The sequence below is a fragment of the Dermacentor albipictus genome, chromosome 3, assembly GCF_038994185.2.
Source record: "Dermacentor albipictus isolate Rhodes 1998 colony chromosome 3, USDA_Dalb.pri_finalv2, whole genome shotgun sequence".
In the NCBI taxonomy this organism is placed as follows: Eukaryota; Metazoa; Arthropoda; class Arachnida; order Ixodida; family Ixodidae; genus Dermacentor; species Dermacentor albipictus.
This window is the reverse complement of record NC_091823.1, coordinates 125,487,236-125,511,448: the sequence shown is the minus strand read 5'-3', so window position 1 is coordinate 125,511,448 and position 24,213 is coordinate 125,487,236. Positions and strand designations below refer to the sequence as shown.

At 43.8% G+C, this 24,213-nt stretch overlaps 1 protein-coding gene across 2 annotated transcripts in view; it reads right to left on the bottom strand.

Annotated features, from left to right (window-relative positions):
- The window catches only part of LOC135909442 (MAM and LDL-receptor class A domain-containing protein 1-like), a 269,265-nt gene that overhangs the window by 30,777 nt on the left and 214,275 nt on the right, over window positions 1-24,213 (bottom strand). For both annotated transcript variants that reach the window (XM_065441399.2, XM_070536030.1), the window contains exons 47-52: window positions 16,894-17,054; window positions 9,512-9,596; window positions 8,259-8,417; window positions 6,848-6,953; window positions 3,526-3,676; window positions 2,412-2,505 (exon numbers count right to left, since the gene is read on the bottom strand). In XM_065441399.2, the coding sequence (XP_065297471.2) occupies window positions 2,412-2,505; window positions 3,526-3,676; window positions 6,848-6,953; window positions 8,259-8,417; window positions 9,512-9,596; window positions 16,894-17,054 (756 nt within the window). The remainder of the gene's footprint in view (window positions 1-2,411; window positions 2,506-3,525; window positions 3,677-6,847; window positions 6,954-8,258; window positions 8,418-9,511; window positions 9,597-16,893; window positions 17,055-24,213) is intronic.

Sequence of the window (24,213 nt, the reverse complement as noted above, 5' to 3'; positions counted from 1 at the left end):
ATGCGTCTTCGCAGCTAAATTTTACATGAAAACCTTTTTAAATAGCTTGTAATCTTTCTGAAAAATATACAAAATTACCTTAACACGTTGCCCATACATAGGTGCTATGTTTTATGCTATGCTACTATGCTGTGTGCTATAGGCCGTAACAACACGATGGTACCTTTGTGGTTTCCGCTTCTTTTTGCTCGGCTGTCCTTCTAGATTTAGCACAATATCTATATGCTGGAATGCGACACGTACTGTTGCCGCTCGGCCACTAGTAGATGCACTTGAGTCCCAAGCAAATCCTGACACGCGTCGCACATTCAGATGGCCGCGTTTATGCTCCGTGTGCTACCTAGTTAATGGTAGCGATGAACGCAGCGCCTTCTACGAGTGATCCTGTACAATAGTGGCAACGAACGGATGCAGAAGTTATGCGAATAAAATTCTAGCACCTCTCATCATTTCGCGCAAAACGGGAAAAACAGGAGAAAGGTGACGGTAACTACATTACTGTCGCGTGAACCGCATTGATCGTCATCGAAAGAGTTCGTTCTTAATTGGTGGCTTCACTACGGCGCGCAGCATTGCCATTTTCACGAATAATGATCGTTCCAGCTCACTGGAGAGGAAAAACGCGCTTGTTTAGATTACGTAAAAGAAAAAAAAAATCTACCACTGGAGGTAGTTTAACAGCCCTCTAAAAGAATGTAATTATTTTCTTCACACTACTACCGTGAAAGGATAACCTAAAAAGTTAAATTCAAAATTCGAAAGATTCAAGTAATCCAAGCATGCGGAATAATAAAAATATTAGATCAATTTTTAATGTTCATTTCTCGCATCTGGAGTAAATGTGATGGTCAGCTTCAAAGCAAGGTTATTTATGTTGGTAGAGATTTTAATGGTTGTACGCGAAAGTGTACACCGAAAATCGTTCGCAAAAAGTGTGTGCGCAGGAAGAATCCGCGCCGAGACGCAAGATAAATGAAAGGCAGGTGTAGTACAATTACAAACGTGCGAAAGGATTTGAGCAATATAACCTGGAAAAATTATAAATATCTACAATACCTATGCGGCTTTTATATAAAAATATTGTCAATAATAATATATGAGAATAGTGTATGGAATAGTGCATATAGAATAGTATAGTGAGAATATTCTATATAAATACTCTCACTGATGGCAGAAAGCAAACACCGAGCTGTCCACATCAAATTATTTCTTAAACAACAAAAACTCAGATGCGATCAACACTTGGCACGCATATGATGTAAACCTGCATACCATACTCAGGATATGAAAAGAATGGGACAACGTTTGCCGCAATACAAACATAATAAAGTATCGTTGGTTGTACTCTGCTAACGACGGCATATAGAAACTATCTATCCCTGGTATCACAAATAAAAAGAAACGAAAAGCAAACTAGGCATAAAGATGGCGGACGTGCTGGAAACTACAAAATTTGTCTTGTGGGTCAATAAAGCGACACACCGATATTATGATGTTCCGTAAGCAGTCAACAGATCATACAAATTAATGAGATCATTGTACAAACTGTCGATGTTAGAAAATTTAGCATTTTTTGGTAAAACGGCAGGAACATAGTATAATTGTATTACTAGTAGTGATATGGTCATCGAATATTTCTTTAGGAAATAGTAATAAATGACGCGCGTGATTCAAAGCACAGCCATTCAGCAGCAGTAGCGGCGTAGAGCAAACCGCACGCGATGAGCTGTTTTTGAAGGAAAGTAATAGTGTCCCTAGAGCTTGGTGCTTCACGTTGACGCGAATATCTTTACAGGGTCCCTGAAAAAGTTTTTGTCGTGCGCCTAGACACAAAGGGTCTCTCAAGGAATGCTTTGTCACAAGAATTTCGTGTCGGCGTGCTATAACAACAAAGGTGTGCAAGCTTAAACATTACCCCCTACTCAAGCCACGGCGTTCCTCCTACCATTTTACTCCGTGAGGCCATGGCTAGTCCAACCTCCTTCTAGCGGTTACGTAAGCGTCGTCTACATCGAATTTGTTCCCAAATACATCTATTCCCTCCTGTCTGCTGCCGTCGCGGCTAGGTTTGATCCCGTGCCCTTAGGTTTAACGCAATGCCACAGTCACTACGCGACCACAGCGGAAGGGAGGTAGGACGGACGGACGTATAGAGGGATAGATAGACCGATGGGTCGCTAGTTGTATGGATAGACTCACAACAGTTGAAGCAGACAATTATGCCAATCGAATAGAAAAAAGGCACCCTGCATAGAAGTGCACAGGTTTTCGAGCAGAAATTTACCTAATGCATTTTGTTTTGTAACCGACATAACAGAATTTGATTTACTTTCATTCACGGCGTTCTAAACAACCTCTCTGAGTGTTTTGTGCTCTGGAGCTTAAATTTAACAAACGTCAACTACGCCTACCTTTGCTGCCGTCACAGTTGCCATCCTCGAGCACGAAGTGGTCGATTGCGATTATTCCGGGGATATGGGATGGCAACACAGCCTCGAAAACAAACTGAAAAAAAAAAAGAAGCCAAGTGAGCTGCATGATTGCACGATACTTTAGGTTTTACAGATAAAAATGAAAGAATATCTTATAATACTGGTTACAGCGCTTAAAATGTAAGAAAGCCATATAACTGCACAATAATAATTGCCAAATAAAAGGTTGGTCATGCCATCTTGCCTGTTTGTAACATGAAGACCAGTCGCCTCCGCCAAAATCGCAGTTGACTGCCATTCTATAAATATTTGCGCTTTTAGTGCTTGCATCTGTTTGCTTTTAATGTAGGAACTTTTGGAAGCGGGTACAATAATAAATTTATTCATATTTTATTGGTGTACTTATAAGTTTTCCGGTTGCTCTAATAAGAAGTCTTATTTTTCTATTTGTATACAGGAGGTCTCGCCCTCAAAGCATTTGAGTATAAAACCCTCTGATGCATATATTTCGTGCGTAAATATACTTATACGCAATAAGAATAGATTCTGATTTGGAATCGGCGTTAAATTTCCCTGACACAAAAACATGTGCTTTAATATAGAGTTCAGTAAGCGGTACTTAAAGCAAAAGTTATAAGCTTTTGGGGAAACCCTGTGTAGGTCCTTCAAGAAGCTTAAACTTTTACTTGTTGTGTCGTTTACTGGCTTCAAAAGGATATCACAGTGGACACAAAATGTCGACACTGCAAAGGTATGATGTGAGCACAAAGTAGCAAATTGCTTTCATTTATAATGGTAACAACAGGAACACTCCGTTTGAAAAGGGTGTTTGTTTAGTAAGATTTCTTGTTGAATCGATAAAGTAAAGAAGGATAATTTGCATCTGCACTATAACGAATATAGATTCCACTACTGTCAAAATTCTCCACGTACTATACACTTTCCTTTGGAAGGTCGAAATCAAGAAGGAATGATAGGAATAATTTTGCAGGAATAATGGAGTGATTATATGTTTAGAACTAAATGTTACATATTTATACCAAAACTTTCGTTGTAATGGATAGAGAGAGAGCGCAAATAAAGTGCCAATTACTCGGTATTGGTCCTCAGAATGCACTTGCACCGTTCCCAGCTGCCATGCCTTGCCTTGCGGCCCGGATCGGGTCCACAGAAGGCTTGTCGAAACGTTGTCAACACGTTGGAGAAGGTTCAGCTGGCCACTATTTGGATGCCACATGTTGTACCTGCAATAGAAGCACCATGGTCAATATTGAGGAGATACAAAAACAAGCAACACAGAAAGAGCATATACTCCGAGTTCAGCTCTCTTGAGTAGGCAGAACCGTCATTGTGAAATTTACGTCATCAAGGCAGGACAAGAAAGAAACCTTAACATTTTTTCCTTTACACGTTTATTTTTTTTCAGTTCACAGGTGACGTTTACATAGCTGCCTAAACATTTCTTTTAGATATACGCCCACAAGTTTCTATAATAACACTGCAGCAGATCGTTACAGTCGAGGCTTGAGCCAGAATAAACCCCCTCCCCTTTGCAATGACACAGCAAAAAAACACTCGTGGATAGATTTTAGAGTCTCTGTGTGCTAAAGTGCGGATATTATTGCTGAAAGTGGTATTGCAAATGGGTTTGCGGTAGGTTTGCAAATTTACAACCGCGTCTGGCAGCCTTCGGAGGCAAAAGAGTGGGCCGAGCAAACTTAGTGTCCAAGCTGGGCATCAGAGTTTCTGAGAGCATTGCCTATTACATAAAAGGTGTGCTAGCATATATTGCAAGACAAGACTGTCCTATGCGTGTTATGCATATTTCACGTATGTGAGTGTATGGTGAGCCTATGCTAGCTATGCTCACGTATTTCCAGGACTGCAAGCAAGCACGAGCACATTTCTCTCCCCGTCTCTGCTTCTAATGAGACGCCTTGCAGGACGAAAAGCATCGAATGTTTCTAATTCGAAACGACGGATGTAAAAATAAGCGCTGAGGAAAGGCAGTAGTGCTACTGTTGTAAACAACTACGATCACATGACGCTTTCTGGAGCATGCGCCGCACTGATGTTAGGAAACACGGTATTGTATATAGGCTTATATTAGATATATGTGGAGACAAGCCATATTATTTTTCATGAATAATTTAGTTATAAAATGGTAAATCATTCCCATGTTAAATTTCTGGCACTTTTGTACCTCAAGACTCCCATCATAATTATTTTTCGCAGCAAAATTTAAGGTATTCAACAGAGAATCACGGAGCTTAATTACAGCCTACTTATCACACATGAAGTTTACATACCACAAAGTAAGAAGGGATAAAGTACAGAAACAAGAAATATGGCTTGACATTGATCATGACATCTACCGTTTATTAAGCTTGGATAGCCTCCAACTCGAATACCTCCTGCGGAACTGTTTCTATAAGCTGTAGCAGCTATCCATTTAGAAACATGTAAGCTTGCTGCAGTGGTGCCACTAGAATGAGATGTTCCTCCCCTACCTCAGTACTTTTTCGAGGTGTTACATGTGTGGCAATATATTTAGTGGTACTGACGCATTACCCTTAAATCACAAAAGTAAATAAAATTAAAATTGAGCGGTAGGAGGTATCATCATTATTTGTGTCAATGTTATGCTGGTAGAAGTCACATTTACTCTTTTTTTCAAGTCAAAGTTGTTAGCGACTTCATACGGGTATGGCGTACCTGCAATCTTGGTATAAACAGCGGCAAATGAGAAAGTCCTTGCTCCTGTTTTATATTTGGCAAAATAACGTGCACAAAGGTAATTACAAATATACGCACCATTCTACGTACCTTGCACTATTTTTCCACATAGCCCTAACAATGATTTGTCCCGTGGCAGCACTAAACTTGAGCTACCCCTGTCGTTAGTCAGCGACGCACGCGGCCTCTCCGAACGCTCATTGTCATGCAAGTCTTCACGGTCTTTTGCGAACTCAGAACACCACCACCGCCTCACACTTCTCAAAGCGAGAAACCTTTCCCCATACGCGTGCTGCATTTCCCCTGGATGATCTTAATTTCCTCATGCCGTTGTCATCGAGGCTGTCGGCATTATAACATCACAATCATTTTTGAATGTTTATCTTGTCGTGATAGCATCGTGCTTATACCGCGTTCGCTATTCCATCAACGTCGTGCCTTCGTCGTCATTCCATTGTTGTTACTGGGCCCTCATCCTACATCGTGGTCATTCCGCATGCTCATGGGCGACCTTGTCAAGCGACTGCCACAGCAAAGTTGGTCTATACCGGGGACAGTGTATGTCGCATATAGTCGAAGCAACGAAAATATCATAATGAGCACTAACTACAGAATCTAAACTAATGTGCCGTCCGCAATGCGGTGCGTCGCTACATGGCTCGAATGATAGTTGCATTGCTATCACAATCATCGTGATATGTTTTCTGCCCGAATTTCGCAATACCGCAAAATGGCAGTATGAGTTTTTGTACGTAAAAAGTAAAGTTCCATCCTTTGTCTTGTCTTTCAAGCAATTTGCCGTTTATATGTCTTTGAAGATACTTAAATAGACCGTTTCGTTCTAGTCTCCTAAACCTTCTGATGTGCAACTGATTTACCTAAACACTCTGTGCGACCTTTCAGTTTTTGTCAGAACGTAGAACAGATGAAATCTTTAAAAGCAACGATAAACATACCCCGGGTCAGGTTGACTTGGTTATCATCAAGTGTAGTGCAAAAAGTGCTATATGATCTCTTTGTACGGTTTGCGAAAACATTAGCGATAAATAAATATACAAAGCCTGTGTATTTTGTAAAGTCGCAAAATTACAGCCATCAAATTATTCATTTTGGAAAGTCAATGTAGATTGGTTACAAAAATAAAAACTTCTGATTTTGGCCCACACAAGGATACGTCCATGTAAGAATAAGCATGACTGCTAAGCCCAGTTTAAGGGTAATTGAAGTAGGCTAAATCAGGAATACCAACGAATATTTTATTAAAAAATGTAAGGTGTGACTGGAATAAGCGCCACGACAATTAGTTAATATACTTTCTCGAACAATAGCGAATCGTAAGCACTGATTCCTTGCCAAAATACGATTTTCGATAACTAAGTAGTGGGCACTCGCGGCTGTTTGTTCATTGAAGGTGATATTTTGTTCGTTTACGTGGTTCAAGAGAATTATCAAACTTACAAACACACATTGCGTCTACTGGTTAGACATTTTTTCGGTTCTGTTTCACGAAACATACATGTAAGTGCTCCTATCCATGACGTGCAAAAATCTCCTGTAGCGTCCCCGTCCCCCTACCACCCCCGCACCCACATCTGTTTCCTAGAAAGCCAGTAGGTCGACATGTGGGTGCGGCACAAATGCCACTACAAACATAGCTGAGGGAACTTTAAAATCCTTACCAGAAAGTGAAACAGCGCCCCTCGTCAGAAGTTGAGTTCATCCGGTTGGAGACAAGCCGTGCAACTTTTTCCGAGGACTCTGTGTTCCGGGCATACATATAGGCACCTGAACAGAATGATTCCATACATACCTCATCGTCCTCTTGTGCCCGGCTCATTCAAAATCATAGTCGGTGCGGCGCTCAGTTGCAACATGATTCTTTCATATGAAAAATGCACAAATAATGCATGCTAGCAAAATATGTGTAAAAGAAGACCGTGCATTGGTACGCAAAGTATTCACCAAGTTATACTGAAAAACTGTGAGTAATACAAAACATTGTATGGAAAATAAGAACTGCGCACCAAGTAAGTGAACTTCGAATTCACGGATAGCAGAGATCGGCTGTATTTGGAAAAGGAGCTGTTTATTTCAGGCCGTTTATGCTACAGCATACATTTTTATACACAACAAAGGTGTTAAGCTAGGAAAGATTCTTGCCATTCTTTCATCCACGTAGCGGTGCAGATATTTAATTGAACATTAACATTATTTTGTGCAATGTTTTAATGAATATACTGCGTGAAGCTGATATCTGCAGCGAAATGCTAGTGAGAGCGAGTTCTCAGGCTGAAATGCATATTCATGCATAGAAAACGTATCGCGAAACGGAAGTCCTGTTCCTAATATATATGCTACGTTTTCATTAAGCTCGTTACTTTGAAAGTGGTGACTGAATTTCCCATACACTCCCCTGGCCAGGTGTTCTGAATTAGACATAACACTGCGATCAGTAACCCCCCAAAACATTAATTTGTGGTGCGATTGGCTGCCGCCGACATGCATGACGCGCATGCAGTCGACACAAAGATTCGAAGACGTGTCAATAAAGGTGACAGCCACCTAATCTCCAGATTCAAGAGATAATTATGTAACCATCACCACTACAACGTTGCTGTAAAGCGTAAAAATTACGGACAAAATCACTTCTTGCGTGTATTTAATTATGCGGCTGCTTCAGTTACGTTTGCCTCTGGAATTTGTACGTGAAACCTAAACATAGACGTCTTATGCTAAGACAGACTTGTTCCAATGGAAACTTACCACGTTGATATTTCTATCTAAGCAAATACAGCTTTCGATCGAGACTTATGGGTCTGCAGAAAAGAAACAAATTGCTCACAAAATCTGGATATTATCCCAAATTATTGTGCTTATAAATCACCGGTAAGGAGAATAACTGGTCTCGTGAAAGGTATAACGCTTACTTTTTGCAAGTTTTTCGTCGAGGCAACCACAGTTCACATTTACGAATCACAATGTGCAGCATCCAAATGAGTCTTAAAAAATCCCAAGCAACTATAGTTGATCCGTGCAGGGCTTTATTGAAAAGCATGGTCACAAGCGCCATTGTGAAGCTAGACAACTCACCATTGTCTGATGCACTATCTTGGGGTTGCCACTTGAGCTTCAAGTTTCCCGAGTTGCCGGAATAAAGTACCCAATCAAGATTCTCTGGCGAGGCCTCGGGAAACCAGCCACACTCGCGAGGCTTTGAGAAGTCGCACGTGATGGGGCGAATATCCTCCCCTATAAAGAAAGCACCATTACTCAATGTGCATGGTAACCTTCATATGGGCACATGATGCTGTAGATTTCTGTGACGGTATAACCGAAAATTTTGTCACCTATAGTACGTTCCGTTAGAAGACGTGAATATCTATCTATCTATCTATCTATCTATCTATCTATCTATCTATCTATCTATCTATCTATCTATCTATCTATCTATCTATCTATCTATCTATCTATCTATCTATCTATCTATCTATCTATCTATCTATCTATCTATCTATCTATCTATCTATCTATCTATCTATCTATCTATCTATCTATCTATCTATCTATCTATCTATCTGTCTGTCTGTCTGTCTGCCCGTCCGTCCGTCCGTCCGTCTGTCTGTCTGTCTGTCTGTCTGTCTGTCTGTCTGTCTGTCTGTCTGTCTGTCTGTCTGTCTGTCTGTCCGTCCGTCCGTCCGTCCGTCCGTCCGTCCGTCCGTCTGTCTGTCTGTCTGTCTGTCTGTCTGTCTGTCTGTCTGTCTGTCTGTCTGTCTGTCCGTCCGTCCGTCCGTCCGTCCGTCTGTCTGTCTGTCTGTCTGTCTGTCTGTCTGTCTGTCTGTCTGTCTGTCTGTCTGTCTGTCTATCTATCTATCTATCTATCTATCTATCTATCTATCTATCTATCTATCTATCTATCTATCTATCTATCTATCTATCTATCTATCTATCTATCTATCTATCTCCTTACACCGACCCAGTGGCCAAAGCGACGACCCAGTGGCCCGGGCCTTTCAACTTGCATATGCTGTGTACCGTGACCATACGTCATCGAATGCTGGGACTACAGTAATTCATGCAAGCTACTAAGACGCTTTTTATTGCCTGTAATACTTATAACTTATGTAATGTCAGAATTCGAACGAAAGCAGCATTTCCCGCAATAGTAGAAATTCTCAAATTGTGTTTATGCTAAAGCAATACGTTTCATAAGCTGTGATTACCTATATATATATATATATATATATATATATATATATATATATATATAGAACGTATTCGCAGCCTAGTTTGTTTTGCGAGGAAATAGAGATCTTACAGACCTCTTTGTCATGCTTTATACTCACAGGCTTCACTTCGGGTGTCTAGATGGCAGTAGGAGTAGCTTGGGCTGTCGATACTCACACCAAGAACGCTAGTCTCGTAAAAGAACTGGAATGACAATGAAGGATCTGATTTATTATTCACCATAACACAGCCGGAATTGTTTGTTTATTGTTGAGGTAAAGAATATAGGCTGTAACCGATCTCGTTCTGCAATTCAGCATTTGTAGCCCTCCATTAGTAGCCATTGATATGTCTCAATACAAATTGCTACCAGCCTTCATAGGTGTCATCGAGTACCTCGACTCGTCGGGGCTCTCGGCAAGACTCTAGGATATTTCTTCAAAGATGAACAGCCTAACGGCTATTCACCACCTCGGGCCTCCTGATCCACCTCAACTCTGCCTTTGCTGGGCCAACTCCTATGGTCTATCACCAATCCACTCCTCCGGTCGAAGCCACTGGGCCTTCCAAGCCGGACTGCTCCGCTGTTGCCATGGCGACTCTCTACCTTTGTCCCTCCTTCTATCTCCTTTACTCCTATATCCGTCCCCCTGCTGGGGCAGAGCCATGCTCCCTCAAGGGTTGCTGAAGATAGTGCCAGCCTTTCCCCCTTTCCCTACAAGAACCACTTCTCAATACAAATTGCCACGGCTGTTGCATGATACAATTAGATATATGCAATAAACCCATAGAAAGGAACTCATACAGGTATGTGAAGAGAGTAGAGTTATGGGCCAGCTCGTCATAAATGACCGCACGCTGTGGTTGTGTGACCAAAGCCCGCCAAAAAAACGAATTTGGCGTCACATCTCTATTATCACGGTGCAAGTATTGTTATATTTCATTCCTTTCTCTGCCTTTATTTCGGAAGACGTACGGTATAGGCCATCACAAGTGCAGTAAGTGGCAACACTAATTATTGACGTGCGAGACGTATAAGAGCATTATGATGATTGTGTTCTAGCAGTCAAAGCCTCCTGTTATTATTTTATTAGATATTTATTGTTTGCTTTCTTACCGAGAAAAAAAATTCTCTTATTGGTAACAAGTTAAGGAAATCGGCCACTCGCAGAAGGCATACTTATTGCAAAAAATCCATAATTCACTGGTCATAGGAATCATCGTTCTTCTTAAGAAGCGTGAAAATGAAACCATGATTGATTGCACTTCTACCAAACCATCGCTGATTCGTCACTAATCATAGGAGTGTTAAGATGACCTCATGTCATAGCGTTAGGCATGGCTACCAGAGAAACAGCTCCAAGAAATTGCGCATCCATAAGCTTTTGTTAACATTTGCAAACAGGAGACAATGGCATCTCACTGTGCGGTTTCTCTGCTGTTTAGCCTACCAACTGTAAGCAGGAGGCAAGGCGTGCAGAGATTCACTTGCTTGTGGCTGGTCGCTTGAGCTTATTTTGATGAGATGCATGAACATTCATATTCTGTCCTTGTTTTTGTTGCCTTTGAACTAGCGCAATATCCTACAGATGTGACAGCGAAATATCGCCGGTAAATTTTTTTGTTATGTCTCAGGTCTTCTGTAGCACTTGACAGTGAATCTACTTATGGTTTGCTCAAAGCGTGGGGTGTGCGAGCGTGTGATAGTGTTTGTCGCATCACCCAATGATTCGACTCTTGCGTTAACATGAAACAAGATTATTAGCCTGAGCAATGCAGTCACAGTGCGGACTATTTCTATATTGAGTTTAGAATGAGAAATCAGTGCGGCGCATCCGTGGCAAAAAAAAATGCAAACAGTGGGTTCGGCAGCATAGTAAAGATGCTGTTTCCTAACGCTCAGCATCTGCTTTTCTTTTCTTTTCATGTGCACTCTTGCATTGCTGCCACTGTCTATTACATCGTTGGTCGGACACTGCGCCGAACGAAGGCGAGGTAAACGCAAGCTGAAAACCTGGAAGAATGGGCGTTTATTTTTTGTTCACGTCTTGAATATAAAGACAGATTAAGGAAGGAGGGCAAACCATGGAAAGGGAAACATAAGATAGGCAGCCAGAATGGCACATGTAATTGTCGGCTTCAGTTGAGCGAAGAAATGATAGGAAGAGTACTGCAGTTACAACATTGTCCGTCACCAAAAGTCCCTTGAGGTGGTTGCTGCCTTCATCAAACCAAGGATATGCTCTCTGTAGAACCCTTGGATTTGCCAATCGTGCTACACAAGTCACCAACTCAGCTGGAAAGTGAACGAATTGGACAGAACACTTGCCCTGTGGTGCCTATACCACAGCATCCGCTGTTTCAACTGCCGTCCTACCATGCGCCTAGAACAACTAGATGGACAAAAATATCAGCTTTTCTCAATAAAAGGGTCGCCACTCCTTCCCTTTCTCCCATGGGTTCCAAAGCACGGCAAAGATGAGTTCCCCGGCGTTCAGCATCTGTGTTTCTTGATGGCTCTCATATTGCTGCAACTATCCGTCACTAGAAGTCCTATGAACGGTTGCTGACATGATGGAAACAAGGATTGGTTTCCTGCAGGGCCCGCCCGCCATGATATTCCAGTCACCACCTCAGCTGGAAAGCGAATGCAGCCGATGGCGCACTTACCTCGCGGTGCCCCTACCGGAGTCAACACTTTTCCAGCTACCATGCTACCATGTCCTTCGAACAACCGGATCAACAAAACATTAGCTTTGCTCAATAAAAAGATCGCCACTCCCTTCCCCTTTGCAATACGTTCGGCAGCACGGCAATGATGCCGTCCTCTTGCAAGAGTTATGGTTTGGCTAGTTGGTTTCCCATTTTATATTGTGTAGGACAGTGCGAAGCATGGACAAGGGCCGCAAAAAAGCGCTTGTCCCCGTTTTTTTCTTGCGTCCTTTGTCCCTGCTTCGCGCTGTACCACATGGTCCTCTTAGATTCAGCGTTTTAATTTCATGCTCCTAAATAACAAATTTATTTATTTATTTTTATTTGTAACATACCTTACAATGCTTCTACATGGGGATTGAGTAAGGGGGCATACAATCAAGTACACACAATAACAATAATAACAATCAAGTACATAAAAGAAACAGCAGCCAGTTGCGCAGCGTAAGAGTCAGAGAAACATTAGCTACATAAAGCTGCATATAAGTACAATAAAAAGGAACTGTATAAGTTTGTTACAAGCGAATAACAGTGCAAGAAAAAGGTAGAAAAGGTAGAAATGCTCTTTATTTGCAAAGCGCACTTGCTGCGGTACGCTCTTTGGGCTACCAGGCCTACGGATCTCCTTTTTTGCTGTGAGACGATATTGGCACGCTTTGATAAAAATGGCTACTACTCGCCGCCGACATCGTAAAAAATCCAGCTACTAGACTTTGTTCCGCTGCTACACAAACGACGGGAGATGTTAAAGCTCTCGAAGAAATTCGCTCTAGTTAGGCCTCTTTGTTAAATGAAATGAAGTCGAGTCGCCCTAAGCAAGTACAAATTGACAAGGCGTATGGAATTATAAGAACAGGACATGATTAGGGCAGATTCTTCATGCGGTGCGACAACGAAAACATCATTAGATAATAACCACATGTTTTCGATGCGTTTCATATCTGACACTGTGAATGCAGCCGCATGAATATATGACGCTGAATAGGGGTCACGTCGTAGCAGCCTAGTGTCTTTCCGGATTGTCAGATTCCGAGTGTGAAGCATGTGTTAAATCGGAAAGTCGGATTATACGGTGGTGCTGTGGGCACCTTAATCTTGATATCCAGTCAACTGACCAAGAGTGCATCCATCAGCTCAGAAATTTCGAGCAGAGTAAAAAAAATTACCCCCCCAAGAACTCCGTACAGATGGTTAACCAGCGAAGCTGAGATGTGTGGTCCCTATATTTATCCCTGTGTTAATCCCGACGGTCCATTAAACGACGGTTTGGTAGACTGCCGGATCCTCAGTACGCAGTTGCTGCTTGTGCTCGGCTGCACGAGCCTCTTCTTGCGCCCGGCCTGCAGCATCGGCATGGCGTAGACGAGCTCGTTACCAGTTATGCTCGCGGCGTTGCTGATAGAAAGCTGCCTGCTCCTCAGAACTATGTTAGACGCATGGCCTAACCATTTCGGAGCCGGAGAGAAACTGCTGCGCTTGCGCTCGGCTGCGACGGGGAGGAACAATGTCACTACTCGCGCAGCCAATCGCGTGCCTTTCTTTCGCCTTTTTTTTTTCCGCGCACGCGCATTCGGTGTACAGGCGATGGTCGGACGCACGGAATCGCCTGGCGATATACATCTCTGTAAAACAGAGCAATTATTCTGAAGCTCACCAACTTCAACGCAAAACAGGGTAGTATTTTGAATGCAAAAATTAAAATCAGGTTTCAGAACATCCGAAGATTACTCCCGCAACACCTGTATGGCCCGCGAAATTCTGGTAGAAAATGACAAATCAGAAGAGAAAGTTTTTAAGCTTCGGCCCGACACGCTCGTTATAGCTAGCAGGAAGTATGTATTGAATGGCGCCGGCAATAGGGCCACCCCATGTAAATCATAGCTAACTCGTAATGCCTCCGGAAACAGTTGCGACCCTTTCCTGTTTCTTTATAAAAACACAATAGAAGGCTCCTCCTGCGACTTGATTCTTTTTCGACACCTTGTGAAAGCAACTTAATCTAAAATAGTATCACTTACTGAGGCATGCCTAATTTGTTGAGTTGATTGTGAACTGTTGTGTATTTTCCAGATTTTGATATTTTCGGTGGGACAGTGAGGCGTTGGGATGGCGTTAGGCTGTCTACCCACTGTAGTCTCAGATGCTCTTTAATCGACATAGCTATACGTCAATGGAAGCTTCATTTCTTGTTTGCAACATTTCATATACACCTTTAACATTCGGTGTGTGCTATCGCCCTCTTGACGCTGAACTTTGGTTCGATGTTTCGCATTCACGAAATTAATAGCTCTGTGGCGTCCATACAACGTGACACTTCTATAATTTTATACGGCGTTTGTAGCTTTTCTTCATTTACTAGGTAGCTGTTATCACCTACTTCTAGAAATAACGAAGTATGAGAATTTTTGAGCGTGTGCCTCACATTTGGCCTTGTACAAATAATCTTGTAGCCAACGAGACTTACTTTAAAAGCGCGAACGTATTTGATCTTTTGTTAACGTCCCACTCTGATCATGTCTCATCCCTAAGAATGTTATCTTGGCTGAGTGATCAAGTAAATATCCACGGTTCATTCAGTGCAAGCTATAGCACTGTAAATAGAGGGTAAATTATTGACATTGTACAGTAAAGAGGATTATGCAAGCATGAACAGAGCCTTAGCTGAGTTTTGCACTTCGTTCCTATTCGATTTTCTGGATAGATCAGTTAAAATAAATTGGCTACTATTTAAAAACGAATTGTGCGACCTAATTAGTAAATACATACCAAGTATTTTGTTACAGAGCGAGTATCATTCCCTGGTTCATTAAAAACCTAATACGTGTAAACAGCAAAGAGTAAAAACATTTTCTAAGTGCCAAATTTCAAACAAAGCATGGGCTTGGGCAAGATACAAGGCGACAAAAAAAAACATTACAGCGCATTGGAGCGGAAGCTAAGCAGCGGTTCCTTTCTACACCATTACCTGCAATGTTGCGCACTGAACTCTATCGATTCTAGAAAGCAGTACTTTGCCGACTGTGGCTTGATGTCGCTTTCACAAGATCTTTCTCCTTCCGAGTCTGTATAGATGAGAGCGCGGCTTTCACTCACTGCCGCAGCGAGGAGACTATAGAACACTTACTGTGCCACCGTCCTCGATACACCACGCACCGGCTGTCACTTGCGGCCGTGTTGGCACGCCTTGACGAAAGGCCACTTTCAGAGCAGACAGTCTTGGAATGCTGACACGCACTGTCGTCGCACCGAAAGTCAGTCAAGGCTTTATTGACCTTTTTACGTGGCAGTGGCCTATTAGAAAGTCTACAAGGATCCCATCCCCTCGTCCCTTTTTACACCTTACTTTCTATTCCCCCTCTACTTTATGTCTTTACTTCCCTTATCACTTCCCCTAGTGCAGGGTAGCAAAATTAACCGGAGGCTTTAACTCTGGTTTACCTCCCTGCCTTTCTGTCATTTGCATCTCTCGCTCTCTCTTTCTCGAAAGCAATTTTACAAAAGAAATAAACCTGGCCACCATAAAACTGTCTCATTATGCAATGATCAGAATAACCCACTTCCTCAAGTAGGGGTTCCTAATATACCCAATAAGACTTTTCCTTCTGTATTCACCCTTGAACTCAATGATGAACTGCCCAATTTTTCAGAATTGATTAACCAAACTGTTTCCGACATATTATTCAGCCCTCATGGTGTGATTAAACTCATTGGCAATCATAAGTTATCATCTGCCGCCATCCGTGGACTTAACTCTAAGGATCAAACACCAAAGGTGTTCTATGATATTCCTCAAACATGATATGGGCCCGTTACTTTTTCAAATCTTCATCAATGACCTAGGACCAACATCTCCTCCTGCATTTGCCTTGTCGCAGACGACGGTGTCTTTTACTGTCATATCCATAGCCCCCATGATAACATTGCCGTTCATGATTGCGAGCTAACGGTTGAAAACTGATACAGAACATGGTGAATGTCAGGAAAACTTCACAGCTCTCATTGCACCACCGAGCTTCCTACCAAGCACATAGGTCTGTAATTTTTTATTGCGAGTTATATTTAGTGTCATCCCATGAGTAGCTGGCTATCACTGTGACTCACGATCTCCGCTAGTAGCATTATATAGCAAGTCTATCCAACGAAGCTAACCGTGTCCTTGGCAATGTTCGGCGTGACCTAAAGTTTATCCCTTCTCCCCAAAAACTGCTTGCATACCTAGTGTTTGTTTGTCCGAAACTGGAATACGAATGCGCAATTCGGGACGCGCATCAGATTAAGCTACAAAATGTTTTGTGTCCATCCAAAATAGGGCTATTAGATATTATTAGATAGTTGTAACGCTGGAACTGCGGTGCTCCTGATGCGCATGTTCATATTGGGCCGTTTTAGTCAACTCTTCCTTCACTACTAGATTCTTTCTTTATATTCATGTTTTGTAATACACTGATACCAATCAGCCGATTTGAAAGACAATCTTATTTTAAGGCCATCAGACGCAACAATAAGTTTTCTTGCTCTTTGACTTGGACATAAAAATACAAGTCTACAAAAAACAGTGCGCTGCAAGTAGTTGCCACTAAATAATTCACTCTCTTTCGTAGCCTGCTTCGAACGTTAGTGCCCATTGTACTGTTGAGGTGCATCTATTGGCGCATCGCTATAAACTGAACACTTATGTGACACCGCATAAAGAAGTTTTAGCTTGTCACCGATTTTATGCAAAATGACGAAGACGAATTGTGTTCGCTGTTTACAGCAAGGGGCTGAATGTTCGGTGCTGAGGACTCACCCTTGCTCCTGCATTCCAACTTCCTGTCTTCACAACCCGACGTATCCATCTTCCTCGTATGTGTTTTCCTGCAACCACCGTAAGGCGGTGGGCAACTCTTGCATCTGGTCTTGAGGACGATGGGGGATATACACCAAACGTAAGCTGTGCATCTACACCGCCTGGAATAGAAATGTGAAGCTCATTAAGCCTATAGATCTTATAGTAACTTCAGTGAGCGGATTGGCGTGTTATTGGGCATTTTATGTTAGGTGACTTCTGTTTTATTTCATTAAGGATAATTTACGCATGACTCATCATTCATTCAAATAGATAGATAGACAGACAGACAGACAGACAGACAGACAGACAGACAGACAGACAGACAGACAGACAGACAGACAGACAGACAGACAGACAGACAGACAGACAGACAGACAGACAGACAGACAGACAGACAGACAGACAGACAGACAATGAACTTTTATTGTCATTCAAATACAAGAGAAATTATTTCCAACTACTGATGGAAGCTTACCAGTTATACACCGAAGATAGAAAACGTGAAGGGGCTGGTAACTTGTCTTCTGTGGATGTACTTTCATGGGTAGAAATCTACCGGCTTGTGTAATACTGCAATAATGCTAAAAGCATAATTTACCTACTTAGCTGTCTTGCGCCTATCTAGCCTCTTACGCCGACCCAGTGGCTCTCGTTATCTACCTGCTTGAGTCACTAAGTATATGCTTGTGGTCGTGATGCCGTCGTGGTAGTTGCGTCGTCATCATACCAAGTTAGCGATATCTCACTCTCGTCATGCCATCTTCGTCAAGCCTTCTAGTCTGACTTAGTGGTTCAAGTTTAATAGATTCCTATACAAATGGGCTCGTGGTCATGATGGTGTCGTGGTCATTGTACCGCCGTCATACCAGCTTTCTCATCTGATACTTATTACGCCGTCTTCACGCTATCATCGTCACACAGTCATCATGCCTTCGTTGTCACAGCAGCATAGTAAGGCCATCGTTCTCGTTCCATGCTCATCATTCCAACTTTCTCTTCTGCATGCCGTCCTGCTGTCGTCCCAACGCATTCTACTAGGACCCTGTGATCCAAGTTGTCCAATGCCTTAAGCCACTAAGCATTGGTTTGGGGTCGCGATGCTCTCGTGGTACTTACATTGCTGTCATTTCTGCTTTGCCTTCAGACTCTCATCATGCCGTAGTCATCATGCCACGGTCGTCACACAGTCGTCGTCATGCCGCAGTCATCACGCAGTTGCTTTGTGATTGTCATCGCTTCAGTAACGTCCAGTTGTGACACCGTCGTCGTCACACTGGTTTCGTCGTTCCATCGACGTTATTCGTTCCCCGTCATTTTATCGTATTCATACTGTCGTCACACAATCCTGCTTATGCCATCCTTGTCAGTTCGTCATCGTTATACAGTCACTATCATAGGGAAGGGAAGCGTAGCAGAGGGCGGCGGAAAGTTAGGTGGGCGGATGAGATTAAGAAGTTTGCAGGGGCGGCATGGCCACAATTAGTACATGACCGGGGTTGTTGGAGAAGTATGGGAGAGGCGTTTGCCCTGCAGTGGGCGTAACCAGGCTGATGATGATGATGATGATGATGATGATGATGATGATCGTGCCTCTATAATGCCGTCGTACTCGTGCCTTCATCGACATTGCAGATTCGTCAGCTGACTCTAGGCATGTCGTCGTCATCACGCCATCGTCGTCATACAGTGGACGTTGAAGCAGGATAGGCGGTGACATGCAGACTGCAATGCGCGCCGGAGAAGTCGGAGTTCCTCCTAATCGAGAAGCGCTCAAGAGGACGATAAACATCCCAGGCATCAACCATTCACCTGCGAATAGGTCCTAGAGAAATCCACAAGGCGGACTGACTTCGTATCCTCGACTTACACTTATATAAGGACGGGGGCGGAGGATGCGCCATAAAGAAGTTACGATACACGACTGCGCAGGTCTCGCGCATGATGCAACGAATTACCAGCAGGAAGAGTGAACCCAAGGAACAGGACCTGATCCAACTAGCGCAGGCTCTGGTTGTGAGCCGCATTGCGTACTCGGTACGATACTTAAAATTCAGCATTGTGCAAGTGGATATACTCGACCGGCTGATACGCAAGGCGTATAAGCAAGCGCTCCGACTGCCACCCGGAACGGCTACTTTTCGCTTCGAGGAGACAGGGGTGTACAACAATTATAGAGGTCCACTTGGCAAACCAGAAGGAAAAGCTACAACTTACACTAGTGGGACACTGCACCTTGAAACGTCTTGGTTAATCCGTTCGGAAGACCAGCGCACTGAAGAAAATTCCACCACGAATACAAGAAACTATGCACATCTCACCAATACCCAGAAACATGCACTCGACCTTCCGCATCGGAGGGCGACATGCCCGAGCACAGGTACTCGCGAAGAAATGTGAGAACCACCCCAATGTCCTATATGCAGACTCGGCCAGCACATCAAGAAGCACTCCATTTGTCCCCAGCGTAGTCGACAATCACGGCATCCTAATAAATGCGTCGTCGGTTTCCATAACGAGCACTGCGGAGGCAGAGGGACTAGCTATAGCGTTAGCCATCATCACGAGACCACAGTGGGAGTACGCAATAGTTCTGATAGACTCGCAGACGGCATGCAGAAGTTTTTCCAGGGCCAAGATTTCCGGGCCGCACATCGCATATTGAATAGGGCGCACCAGCTCCCACCATACATACACGTCTTGTGGACTCTGTGGCATGGGTCCTTACGCGGCAATCAGCAGGCACACGCCTACACCTGAGCGCATGCTTACCCGGGGCCGCAAGAGGGTCACGCTGAGCTGTTCCACCCCGAGCCCATACTATTAACCTACACGGACATCTCACCATACTATCGCCTTTCACGAAGAACACTACCGCCGCCTCATAATGCTCTGATGCGAGAGGAAGCCGTAATATGCCGAAAACTTCAAAGAAACACATATCCTCACTTGAGTCTCTACCACGCCATGCACCATGCGGTGTATTCCTATATACGCCCACACTACGATCAATTATCAACGCTTTACCACATGGTATGCAGGGTGTCTACCAAGTTGACAATTCCAAATTCCCTGAGTTTTCCAGGTTTTCCCTGAGCACCTTTGCAAAATTCCCTGAATGAGCCAGAACTTTGTTTTATGTCAAGACAGGCTGACACCCCATTGTCCGATGCTGTCACTCTCTACTAAGCATGCTGAAACAAAAAAATATGACTTCATCCAGTTTGAATTGCAGTGAGTAATATCTATTTTATTTAAAAAGAAAACAGAAGGAAGGTGTTAGTAAAATGCACAGCGAAAGAAATGGTAAAACCCATTCCAAATTGAGTCGGACATTTTGATGAAAAGGAGATGCATACATAAGTAAATATATTTTTTAATATGAGCTATTTCTATCAACTGATAGCAAGCTCATCTGCATGAGGCCTGAACTTTGTCACAACTAAGGTCTCTCTCACCAGCTGGGAAGTCAACCTCAACTATCCTGATACACTCTCAGCCCGTACACAACATCTCAGTGTTGGGTTTCACTGCTTAAAACTGTTTATTTTGGTTTGGATGAGGGACATCTGCATCTCGGCGTCAGCCAACACTTAGTTTTTTTAGCTCAAGCTCCTCCAAAAAGGCGGCGGCACACTTCCGTTCCCGTTAATTCCTCAGTGCGTCGGTCCTTTCTGTTCTCATCCACCTTCTACCACGCTTTCACCACATGGATCATTTGAAGCATCCTCTTGGTCAGTTGTACAGTCAACGTCCGATTTTTCTGATTCCCTTAGGGGCCGCAAAAACATCCGAAAATCGGGCAGTCCAAAAATAATGAATGCCTGTCTTTAACTACCCCTAAGGGCTGAAATTGCCACAGGTACGCCCGAAAAAGCTCTTAAGGCCTGCCAGTACACTTACTAGGCATATCGGTGCTCGTACTGTGACAGGAGATGGGGGTGCACGTGTGTATAATTAAGGAATACATACTGTGTCCCGTGACAATTGCCCCTTCCCACGCTTGTTATGCTTCACCGTCTGACAATACTGTACTGAGGCGAAGCTAACTTTCGGAGCCTGGCATTACGCAACGCGTTGTGCTCTGCGAGCTTCAAAGCCAATCGCGAGGATTACAAAGGCGGAGTCGGTGCTATTGGTGATAGCGGCGAATTCTTTCAACGAAAAACACGGCACCACACGGCAAGAAGCTTAATAGCGAACATAGAAGCAGCTAGGCCTAACGCTACCGCGGGGGTGGTTACGGCTGCCAGCGGATCTGTGTGCGAGAGTGCCGGTTCGAGGCGGCGAGATAATCAAAATAGCGGAAGTGGCGGCTTGGATTAATGCCATTTCTGACCTGCAGTCAGGGCTATATACATTGACTATATGGAGTACGTGGTGGTGCCACAAAGCCGTGCAAATTATCGGGCATGTCCGAAAAATCGGTCATTAACTACTATAGCAATGCATCGTGCCGATGACACGGCGTCAATGACGATTCGTTGCGATTCCTCTGTTACTGGAGCCAGCATTACCACGACCTTCGTTCCCTTTCACTAAAGTTAAAACTAATTTTCCCTGATAGAAGCACAAATTCCCTGAGTTTTCCCTGAGTTTTTCCAGACTGTTCAAATTCCCGGAGAATTCCCGGTTTTCCCGGTTTTCCCGGTTGGTAGACACCCTGGTATGGGTTTGCGCAAGCACACCACAGCTCACACCCATAGCACGGCGATGGGAGGCAGCGCTGTCTACCTCAGATTCGACGGACCATCTCAACCTGGTCAACCGAGCGAGAAGGGCAGCCAAGGCCGCTGGACTCCTGGACGGAGGGGACCACACTGCAGAGCTACCTACACCCATATGCTATTTTTTATAAAATTGACTCTCTCTCCCTCTTATCAACGCGCCATCGTCATGTATTCATTGTTATAATGTCGTCGGGATCCAGTCCTGTTTATTCCATCGTCTTCAACGTAACACCGGGATATGACTCTTATCATGACGTAATTGCCATACCACTCACGTCATGCCATCGCCTTCGCGCAGTCGGTGAACTACTATGATCGCTTCAGTACCGTCACGCCAGTGTCTACGTGCCAACGTCGTCAAGCCACCTTCTTCGATCCATCGATGTCATAACTTCAACATTATTCGATCGTAATCATGCTGTCGTGATTAAATCGTAATTAGGACGCCGTTTTCATGCCATAATCTTCATTGTTTCGTCATCGCACAGACGATATCAAGCATCCTCTGTCATACCGTCACTCTCATGCCGTCTCGGTGGGACCATCATTGTCACACCCGCTACGTCAACCAACAGTTTTCGCGATAGAATGTCGTCACGCCAATGCTATCACACACTCGTCGTCATCTTATTGTCTTCATGCTATTGTAATGCCTTCGTCGTCACTGCGTTGTCGTCGTAGGGTCACCATCATGCACTCGTTGTCATGGTGTTGTCGGAATCGCGTCACGGCCGTTCCATCGACACATTGTAATTCGACATAGGACTCTCTCCATGCCGTCAAAGTCGTACCACCATCGTCATTACCATTTTCCTCATGCTATCGTTACTACGCTGTCGTTTACACGTCATCACTGCGTATTATCATGCCCTTGTCAGCAAGCCGCCATCGTCGTAACACTTTTTCCATCCGTGAACATCATTTGTTGCTCGCACTTTTATAATAATCATGTTATATTTATTTTATTGTGATAATGCTCATGTTATGCGATGGTCATCATTGCGTCTTCGTCGCATATACGCTGTCATGAAAATTTTGGCATACCGTCGTCGTCATGCTGCCTTGGTACTGTCACCGCCATCGTTACCCCTCCTTGATCGGGTTGTCGTCTTAGAATCGTCGTCGCGCCATAGTGATCATGCAGTCATCGTCCCCTCATCGTCCCCTCATCGTCCCCATGTCGTTGTCGTCACGTTGTCGCCGTTATTCCATCATTATAATTTAGGAATTCACGTCTCATTGTCTTCGTGCCATCGTCACTATATGCCTTTGTCATTCAAGCAATATCGTTGTTTCGTCATTTTATCGTCACGCATCGGCGTCATACAGTAGTCATGCCACCATGCGGATTAGCGACATTGACCATTGAGCGCCGAAGAAAACTGGGACCCCTTGGGAATATGCGGCCTATAGCGCCATCACAAGCGCAGTCAAAATGCATGCGTTTTGACTACGCATGTGTGTCCCTTCGCTCCCTGGAAAAGCTTTCATTGAACTTCAGTTGTAAGTGAGCGTCTGTTCTGTCCACTTCCGCTCAACTACACTGCATGATGCCCCAACTGGCCCAACAGTCTACACTTCTAAATATTACAATACACGTGTTAAGTAATTGTTACTTCAGGAAAGTGGTCCATCGCTACATTTCTCAACTGCTATTCGCATTACCCTCGCCAGACATCGTTAGGTGAGATTTGCAGTAATTTTCGTAGTGGGATTTTATTCAAATGTTTATCGCCTGATGCTTCCAGCGTAGCGTGAATTGGTACAGGGCGTTTTTTTCTGGCATTCCTTCTGTTCTTGGCAGTAGTTCGGCTATTACCATGCTATTATCTGGATACCCAACTCAACAAGGGGAACGCTGCTTCAAAGGCTTTATTAGGGCACGAAACTGACATGACTATTACAACTGTGTGACTGTCGCCGACGATGGTATGACAACGAATACATGAAAATAATCCAGCGATAACGATGGAATGAAAAAAGGCATGGAGACAAAGGGTGGACGACGAGCATATAGCGAGAATCGCGTGAAAGTGACTGTGACGACGATAGTGTGAAGACGACAAGAGTCACATAATGAAGTTGCAGTGACTATGATGGCATGACTATGACGGCATTGCAACGACAGTTTGACAATGGATGCACGACAGCGTCTGCAAAGCCCGACTTGACAAGAGTTGCATAATCATGCTGGAATGATTAAAGCACAATTCTAAGAAAATGGTGAAGAAAAATTTACTCCGATCGAACGTCCAAGGCAGTATGACGACGATGGCGTGACAATTGGATGATGTTACTGAAGTGATGACAAAGACTAAACCATAGCGTGATGACTGTGTGACGACCATGGTCTCATGACGATGACATGACGAAAGTCAGATGACACAGCTGAAATGACGTTGATGTAACAACCACTACTGCGTCACGACGCCGGACACTTACTTAGTGGCTTAAGGTATTAGGAAACCTGTACCACTAGGTCGGATTAGAAGGCGTGACGACAACAGCATGTAGACAGGAGGAAGGACACGAAGCTGCAATGCCACCATTG